Raw genomic sequence first — 10,080 nt, forward strand, 5'->3', positions numbered from 1 at the left:
CAACTTTGAGCACAAAGCGGGTGATCCCCTAATAATTTATCTCCTGTGCAACGTGTGCAATCAAGTAACATGAATGCATACTGTGGGGGGTTCTCAAAATAATATACTAGGTTATTTATTTCAAGATTTGTAGTGATGAACTTGCAGATTCATACTGAACACGTCAACCCGAATTAGAACATGTACAACAGGCTATAACCAAAAAGTGTGTGTGTGTGTGTGTGTGTGTGTGTGTGTGTGTGTGCTAATAATAAAAGAGGTAGGAATGTTTGCTCAGAAATTGGAGAGGATCATATTAAAAGGTCAGACTTTGTGCTTTGATGTTGTTCATCTTTGTACTTGTTCAAGTAAATGCAATATTCTGCAAAAAAAGGTACATCAATACATTTTATTTATTTATTTGCAACAACATTCACCCATGCACGCTACAACAGAATCAATTATAAATTAATATTGACAATATTTTTTTTATTCTTACAAAATGCATTGGTACCTCCATAATAAAGGAAACCTCGTGCTGCAACCGTAGTAAGACTTTAACTTGCCATACTACTACTGTAAGTTAGTGGAATACGTGTAAACAATAAAGCAAACAGACTAATTGACCATCAGGCTTGTTAACTAGCTTCTGTGGGACAGAACTCACGGTTTTCGTGACTCAAAATCAGTAGAGCCAATCACCATTTCAGCAAGTCTATGATGTCACCCTGTCTCCTCCTTACCCGCTTATGATAAAAGCAAGGAATTAAGTACCGGAATAGAATATGCGACGGCACTAAAAAAATGCTTGATTCGTTAACGTTTCTCTTTGAGAAGGTGTTCCTTTTCACCAACTTCAATTTTTTTGCTACTATCTTGACAGACGGAGATAAAAATGCAAACTACTTTGACTGGTCCTCTTTTAAGAGAGGCGATTTGTTAGAAGTGCCGCGTACTCTCTTCATTCACTTTGGCATTTATCTCGGCGACAATAAAGTTGCTCACTTGATGCCAGACATCCTGCCTGTGCTTACCAACGACAGCCGTCAGATTCAGAAAGTTGTGACGAACAAGAGACTACTACTGGGCGTGCTTTCAAAAATTGCTAGTATACGAATTGACACTGTGGAAGATTTTGCCTATGGGTCCAGCATTATAGTGAACAACATGGACAACATCATCCAGAAACAGCAACTTCCGAACGAAGAGGTAGCAAGAAGAGCCGAGAAACTTGTTGGAGCCACACCTTATAGTCTGCTTTGGAATAACTGTGAACATTTTGTCACATACTGCAGATATGGGCAGCCTGTGAGTTTGCAAACAGACAAGGTAAATCATTGTTCTGTTACTTTTGCAGGTACAGTTTTCGGTATCGTTACAATAGTCTCTGGCACTGATTTGATTTAATGTATTTCAAGATGAATATATAATAGTTAAACGCTGATCGTAACATGCTTAAAAACGAGGTATACCAGTACATCATATCACTGTGACTGTAGCTCACGTAAGGACATGACCACTTGTCTGCAGTGTCCATTACAACAACTTCAGTCTGGCTGTCTTCCTCAGGGCCAGTTTAGCTACATTATATTGACACTTGCATATTAGGGAGCTAAAACAGTTTTTGATTTTGCAATTGTATGCAGTTTATTTCAATGAAAGGGTTTTTCTACCCATAACTATTTGTGTTAGTTCTTTAGTATGTCTTTATTATCTCGTGTATGTATGTATGTATGTTTGTGTGTGTGTGTGTGTGTGTGTGTGTGTGTGTGTGTGTGTGTGTGTGTTTTAGACAATTTCTGACAGCATTTAATAGGCCAGAAAACGTTTATAGAACGCAGCCAGTATCTCCTGTGTTTGTTTTATTTTAATTCCTTTATTTTCCACAGTGGCTGGTATGTCCATCTACGGACTGCTAAAGCAATTCTGTGTAGTGTGTTCAGGATAATCATTATATTATTGAAAGCATTAATTGCAAGGGTTAATAAGGTTGGCCCAGCCACTGTGCCTTTCAGGGCTGGTGCATCTGTCTAGTTGGGAAATCATATTCCCGTTTGACATGACCAAGCTCTCTATGTAATAGTATTGGATCCACAATTTTTTATCAAATGTATCGCGTTATCACACTGAGTTTGGTTCCCCATGGAAAATGGTGCCTACCCCCCCCCCCCCCCCCCCCCCCCCCCCCCCCCCCCCCCCCCCCCCCCCCCCCCCCCCCCCCCCCCCCCCCCCCCCCCCCCCCCCCCCCCCCCCCCCACACACACACACACACACACTTATTGTCATACGTTAGTTAAGAATATAACTTTGTAAGATTTACTTTTTTTTTCCATTGTGCTTGGTAAGCAACACACAACAAAAAATAAGTGAATGTTGGGTGATCCAACAAATACTGTTATATCCCTTCAAAACTAAATGTGTGTTTTGCTAAACAAGGAAAGTGTATAGCATTTATTTGAGAATTTATCGAAGCATAGAAACTAATCTCAAAGGCTAGCTCATCATTTAAAAATGCTACAGTTTTCAATGTGTCCTAGCTTAATTACAGCAAATTCATGGGGGGGAGGGGATGTTGAATTTCACATGGGGTTTTATAATGAAAATTGTTCTGGGGGGAATCCATTTTCATAATATAATCTTTGAAAATTAGTCGGGGGCACCATGGCATGTAGCTCCAACTTTTACATGCCCAATGCAAAAATTTACACGCTCAAAGTGTGAAACTAAAAATTGAGCTTTACCCTACATTTTAAAGTGAGCAGGTTTCAGCCTCTAGGGATTCCTAATTGGCAGATGACTTAAGTGCATGTCCAGCTGTGTGTCTAGAGTCAAGAGTCTCAAACATCCAATGTTCCACAGTACATAAGAACATAAGAAAGTTTACAAACGAGAGGAGGCCATTCGGCCCATCTTGCTCGTTTGGTTGTTAGTAGCTTATTGATCCCAAAATCTCATCAAGCAGCTTCTTGAAGGATCCCAGGGTGTCAGCTTCAACAACATTACTGGGGAGTTGATTCCAGACCCTCACAATTCTCTGTGTAAAAAAGTGCCTCCTATTTTCTGTTCTGAATGCCCCTTTGTCTAATCTCCATTTGTGACCCCTGGTCCTTGTTTCTTTTTTCAGGCTGAAAAAGTCCCTTGGGTCGACACTGTCAATACAGTTTAGAATTTTGAATGCTTGAATTAGGTCGCCACGTAGTCTTCTTTGTTCAAGACTGAACAGATTCAATTCTTTTAGCCTGTCTGCATATGACATGCCTTTTAAGCCCGGAATAATTCTGGTCGCTCTTCTTTGCACTCTTTCTAGAGCAGCAATATCTTTTTTATAATGAGGTGACCAGAACTGCACACAATATTCAAGATGAGGTCTTACTAGTGCATTGTACAGTTTTAACATTACTTCCCTTGATTTAAATTCAACACTTTTCACAATGTATCCGAGCATCTTGTTAACCTTTTTTATAGCTTCTCCACATTGTCTAGATGAAGACATTTCTGAGTCAACAAAAACTCCTAGGTCTTTTTCATAGATTCCTTCTCCAATTTCAATATCTCCCATATGATATTTATAATGTACATTTTTATTTCCTGCGTGCAGTACCTTACACTTTTCTCTATTAAATGTCATTTGTCATGTGTCTGCCCAGTTCTGAATCTTGTCTAGATCATTCTGAATGACTTTTGCTGCTGCAACAGTGTTTGCCACTCCTCCTACTTTTGTGTCGTCTGCAAATTTAACAAGTTTGCTTACTATACCAGAATCTAAATCATTAATGTAGATTAGGAATAGCAGAGGACCTAATACTGATCCCTGTGGTACACCGCTGGTTACCACACTCCATTCTGATGTTTTTCCTCTAATCAGTACTTTCTGTTTTCTACATGTTAACCACTCCCTAATCCATGTACATGCGTTTCCTTGAATCCCAACTGCGTTCAGTTTGAGAATTAATCTTTTGTGCGGGACTTTGTCAAAAGCTTTCTGGAAATCTAAATAAACCATGTCATATGCTTTGCAATTATCCATTATCGATGTTGCATCCTCAGAAAAATCAAGCAAGTTAGTTAGACACGATCTCCCTTTCCTAAAACCATGTTGACTGTCTCCCAGGACCCTGTTACCATATAGATAACTTTCCATTTTGGATCTTATTATAGTTTCCATAAGTTTGCATATAATAGAACAGTACAGAACAGTAACATTTGGCTGAATCGGCATGATGAGGTCCACCTATGCTGATTCTCATGAGGTCATTCATGGTGTCCGTTGAAAGGCGAGAGTGCATTGGGGTTTTCAGTCTGTTCATTGCACTAAACCCTCTTTCACATACAGAGGTACTTGGAGGTAGAGCCTGCATAATTTCAACTAAGAAGAACATTTTGTTCTCTGGTTTGGTTTTGAGAAGGTATTTATACAGCAAGCATACTGCAGGTGTTCATTTTATTTACAGTTAGTTTCAGAGTAATCCACTCACTTTGGGCAGTCTTTTTCACAATTACTTTAAAATTGGCTCCAAGTGTCTAATTAATTATAAAATTTAATTCACCATAGAGTAAAGTCTAAGACATTAAAGTTTGACAGTGGTTTCTGTAGTAAAACTGGAAAATATTTTCCAATGCAGCTAATGGATTCACTCAGAAGGACTTTAAGTTCTTTTTCTTGATCATTTGAATTTCCAGACAGCCTTATACCCTTAAAGGTTTTCTCAGCATAGCCACTAGAAAGTGCCTGCAGATAAAGAGCAGGTTGGTGTCGGAGTCCTTCTAATTGTACACAAGCCTGTTGTACCATGCCCTCGCAGGTCGAGAGGGAGATTGTTGATTAGGATTCATTTGCTCTCTGTTGCAGTCTTGCGACAGAGCATTTCAGCTACTGTGCCTTGCAAAAGTATTCAGACTCTCAGTTTTAACATTTTGTTGCTTTAAAGCTTGCAGTCATGACACTTTTTGAAGAAGATATTAATATGTGTTATGTACACAACCTACTCCACACATTCAAAGCAAAAAGTAAATAGATAATATGAAATAAAAATGGAAAATTCATGATTGCATAAGTTTTTAAACCCTTTGCTGTGGCAAACCTAAATTAATTCAGGTGCACAAAATGACCTTAACCAGCCAAACAGTTAGCTGAATGTCCTCTGTGTGTGTGCAATATTAGTGGTTCTCATGATTTCAGAATAAAAACACTTATCTGTATGAGGTTCCTTGGTCAATTTCAAGAAAAGACTCAACCATGAAGACCAAGGAGCTTTCAAAGCAAGTCGGGGATCACATCATAGATAAGCACAGATCAGGAGAAGGGTACAAAAAAATATTGAAGTCTGAATAGCCGTATGAGCACAGTCTACTCAATCATCAAGAAATGGAAGGTGCATTGTACCACCCAGACACTGCCTAGATCAGGCCGTCCATCCAAACTGAGCAGCCGGGCAAGGAGGAAACTGGTGAGGGATGCCACTGTGAGAACATTGATAACTTTGAAAGAGCTACAGAGTCCAGTAGCTGAGATGGGAGAACATGTGCATCGGTCAACAATATCCGTTACACTTTACAAAATAGCCTTTATGGCAGGGTGCCAAGCAGGAAGCCATTACTAAAAATAAGCCATCTCAAAGCCTACATGGAGTTCGCAATGAAGCACCTGAGTGATCCTGCAAAAATGTGGCAAAAGGTGTTGTGGTCAGATGAGACCAAATTGGAACTTTTTGGTATAAATGCAAAGTGTTACTTTTGGCGCAGATCCAACACTGCACATCTGCCTGTCAACACCATCTCTACAGTCAAGCGTGGTGGTGGCAGCATCATGCTATGGGGATGCTTCTCAGCAGGGACTGGAAAGCTTGTTAGGATTGAAGGAAAATTGGATGGAGCAAAGTACAGGCAAATACTAAAGGAAAACCTGTTTCAGTCTGCTAAAGACTTAAAACTGGGGCGAAAATTCACCTTTCAGCAGGACAATGATCGAAAGCTACACTAGAGTGGCTTAAGAATAAGAAAGTGACTGTCCTTGTGTGGCCCAGTCAAAGTCCTGACTTGAATCCTATTGAGGATCTGTGGAAAGACTTAAACTGCTGTCCATAAGCGATTCCCCAAGCAACTTGAGAGAGCTTGAGCAAATCTGCCAAGAAGAGTTGGCACAAATTGCACCAAGCCGGTGTGCAAAGTTGGTAGAGACTTACCCAAAAAGACTTGCGGCTGTAATTGCTGCCAAAGGTGCTTCCACCAAATATTGAGTTGATGGATCTGAATACTTAAACATATTTCATGTTTTTTTCTCTTTAGTTTTTGCTGACATTTACTGTAACTTCTTACCCTTTTTAGAAGTCTTCAGTTTTGAGCATTCAAGTTCTGAATAAAATATTGTTAACAATAATGCATACACATTTGTTTTTAATTTCACAAAATGGGACACCATTGCAAGGCACTGTATGTAGGTCAGCGAATGAGATTTTATTTTGTAGCTGAGTGAATATGTAAATGAACAGATATTACTGCAAAATCTCTGTTTGTGATCATCATATATAGTGCTTGGGGGTTTTTTTTTTTTTTTTTTTTTAAAAAAAACAGGTGGGGCTTGCAGCTTCAAAAAATATTAATGACATTCCTTGCATTTTTTTTTTTCTGTAATGTAGTTAGTGCACCCAAGTAGTCTGCTGAAGGTAAATACTCACTTTCTCTAAAACTAAACATTGCCAAACAAAATACTTTAGCTTGTTGTTGAACATAATTTTATTTATTTCCTGCAAACTGTAGATAAAAAAAATAGTTTATCTTTTTTTGATCTTTATGATGACACGGTGCTGCCTATGTTTCAGCTTTGTTTTTATTTTTAAAGGGGCAATGCTCTCTTTAGGCTACTCAAACAACCAATTTTAAACGTCTCATTCTTATTATTGAAGAGAAAATAAATTGGTTTAATTTTGAACACGGTAATAAACAATTATTTGACATGCTGACTGTGTATGTCTTGGATGTAGATTTTATGCTGGCCGTACACAGAGAAATAGGAACACAGTTTGACACAATCTTTTGCTATGCACTAATCATTGTACAGTTTTTTTTTTTTTTTTTTTTTAAGTTGCCAGCAGTCAAAAGCAGTAGTCTATATTAGTTTTTATGTAATTATTTAAAAGCTCTTGTAGGTTTAGCTATATCACATCATTTGGCCTTTTCTTGATTTATTTATTTTATTTTTTGGGGGGGGTTGGGTAAGGCTTCTTGGGAGCTGTGAAAGCTGACTCCCCAAGTGCTTTCTCCCTGCTAAAATTTCACATGGTTTTTGTTCAGATTTGCTCCAGAAAATCAAATAAAAAGCAGAACTTCTGCAGGCCTTTATACATTGTTTTACTTAACCTTTTACATTCTTTATTCAGTGGTCATGCCATGGTATTTGTATGCCCATACCATATGGAATAAAGCTAGTCAGAGCTGGACAGTTCATTACAAGAGAAATGATCAGCCTGGTGTTTGTACAACGATTAACCAATCTTGCACTCTTTGAACTGATCAATTGTTTACTTGGAGACAATTGCATGCTATGCTGGAGCTAATGGTATCTTCAATATTTGTTTGTTTATTTTGTATGGGGTGTTGACAGTGAATGCTCTCTCTCTGTTTTTACTTTCTGCTGAGACATTCCTTCTCATGAAATGTGTTAGTTAGGACGTGGGTCTATTAAACGTGATAATTTGTTGCAACTAGGAACAGGAGAACCTAGTGTTCAGACTTTTTTGTAGGGGCAGGTGACTAAACTAGTTTTCTTTGATTTGCTGTTTAGTTTTACATTTCCTTGAATTAACACATGATAGAGGAAGAAACTTGTCTTCAAATTGTTGTCAAGTCCCCTTGGTATGGATTTGTTGAATGTGACTTTTTTTTTTTTAAACTATTTTAATATTTGTTTTCTTGCAGTTCTGCGATGTTCTGAAAAGGATCATCAGAGATCAGAGAGGTGTTATGCTGACTGCTATTTTGGGAATGATATCCATCCTTTATCTTGGCCTGGCACCTTCCACCATGCTTCCAACCATTTTCATCCCATTCACCCTTTGGATGGCCAGTTAACTGCAAAAGACAAAACAACATAGTACTTGTTGCTTAATATAAAGGGAGGGGGGATACAGGTTTTTTTTTTTTTTTTTTTTGTGTAGTAAGATGCACATTTAAATGACTCCTAGTGATTTCAATTTTCTATTTTTGAATCCATTTTAGCTTACTATGTAAGCCAATATAAAGCACCTGTCAATTTTATATTGTATTTCTACTCAAGATGAATGGTTTATAGACCATATAAAATGTATTGTCTGTATCTTTATTGTGTGTTTGTATGTAAATATAGATATTGTATACAGAAAGTATAAAATTGATTTGTTTAACCCTAGTCTGTACAGTCACTTTATAAAATAAAATTCCTTCATTCACGTTAAAGCAGTCTTTTTAAATTGTTATGTGCTGTAATACCTGATATGTATGTGTTTCATTTGCATGCTGTATGCATGGTAGGTTAAACTGCTCTTGAAGAAAAGGTGACAAGCATTTGTCTACTTACTCGATTTGTGTTGGATGTACACAATAGTGAGCAGAGATTGCTTGAGAGAGGTACACACATCTTTGGTATGCACAGCATTTGCTATTGGTGGTTTCTTCCAAAGTTTAGACAAATGGAAGTGGCCTCTAACTATTTATTGTAAAACCATACAACTAGTTGACAAATATGTACAATATTTGCTCACAATTAGTTTATTTTTGTATTCATTGTAGGGATGTCCAAAGAGGAACATATACCACATTATCAAATCTTTTTTCTATGTAGGTGCTTTGCCCTTCGCTGAGTAGCACCTCTTCAGTACTAGGCACTGGTTAAACACGTGTAACCCAGGCTACAGCAGGTCAAACAAAGTGTCTGGAAGCCACTGCCATTTTAGTGAACAGATATTATGACTGATTTCTCACTGGAAATCCACAGCTGTGCACAAGATGCAGTTGGCTGTTCCTTATATAAAGACACTCCACTGAGTTACTCTGGGCTATGTAGGTCTCTGTTAGGCAACTGGGCAATAAGGGAAATTATTAACTAAATATTTAGTAATTGCAATAAGGATCCCTAGAATGGTTGCAGGCATTACAATGGTAGGGGTACAAAAAAATAAAAAATATTAAGCTAATTCTTACAAAGTGGGGATACATTACAGTAAGACACATTTTAAGCCTGATAAAACTGAAGTAGATACATAAATACCACAACAGTGCTGTGTATTGCCAAGTATTATATTTCTACATCTAAAGAGTAAGTAGCAGGGTTCCAAAAAATATAGCGTTGCATGGCCCCAGGTGTTGCTACAACTGTTTAAATAACATAATTGTAATTTATTTTCCTTAATATTCTGACAACTTTTTACACTTATAACTTAGTCTGTTTCAAAGCTCTTTTCAAAATGTCTGCTCTAGTGCACCGTTTAGGATTATTGCTAGGGTGACCACCCGTCCTTAATCGGGTGGGACAGTCCCGAAATGTAAATATCAAGACGCGGTCCTGGGCTTAATGCTTCCGAGATGGCATTTGTCCCCAATTCGTAGACAGTCAATCTTGCAGTTTCAGCGCCACAGTCAAACCAAAGCATGTCTGATTATAGCGCATCATAGCACTGTCCCTGCCACAATATTCTGCAATGCCTGACACTCACTCACTCGCCAGTTAAAACAATTAAAAAAAAAAAAAAATGTATATATGAATTCAGGTGTGCTACCAGAAACCTTTCACATGGTACGCACAACTGAACCACACCGACATCTCATCCCATGCTGATAACGACTCTGCATCAACATGCTGTGTATTGTTTCTGAGTGCTGCATTTCTGTTCTTTCCGGCGTTTCCCTTTTTAAAAATGAATAAAAACAGCACGCTGTCATCGAGACAGAATAGCAACTAGTTTCAGCCAAATAGTCCACAATAATAAAAGCTACAAATAAACCTATTTGAAATACAGACTTAAAGGAAAAACTAGCTCACAAATATTTTATGCTGGTTCCATTTCTAATCATTTTACTCTCACAATTACTACCACTAATCATTACTCCTACCCCTCCTCCATGCTCTTT

The 10,080-nt window shown here is 38.0% G+C and overlaps 1 protein-coding gene across 1 annotated transcript; it reads left to right on the forward strand.

The window, feature by feature from the left end:
* The first annotated feature begins 748 nt into the window (after positions 1–748).
* Positions 749–8,534, forward strand: LOC121295181 (lecithin retinol acyltransferase-like). The gene is made up of 2 exons (XM_041219593.1): positions 749–1,308; positions 7,894–8,534. Exons 1-2 carry the CDS (start codon positions 784–786, stop codon positions 8,044–8,046), a joined length of 678 nt encoding a protein of 225 aa, XP_041075527.1. The 5' UTR covers positions 749–783; the 3' UTR covers positions 8,047–8,534.
* The last annotated feature ends 1,546 nt before the right edge of the window (positions 8,535–10,080 follow it).

This window comes from Polyodon spathula, chromosome 2 (assembly GCF_017654505.1).
Source record: "Polyodon spathula isolate WHYD16114869_AA chromosome 2, ASM1765450v1, whole genome shotgun sequence".
In the NCBI taxonomy this organism is placed as follows: domain Eukaryota; kingdom Metazoa; phylum Chordata; class Actinopteri; order Acipenseriformes; family Polyodontidae; genus Polyodon; species Polyodon spathula.

Coding starts and splice junctions, on each gene's coding strand:
- LOC121295181 (XM_041219593.1), top strand. CDS start 784: ATGCTTGATTCGTTAACGTTTCTCTTTGAGAAGGTGTTCCTTTTCACC. Junction 1,309..7,893: donor TGAGTTTGCAAACAGACAAG/GTAAATCATTGT, acceptor GTTTTCTTGCAG/TTCTGCGATGTTCTGAAAAG.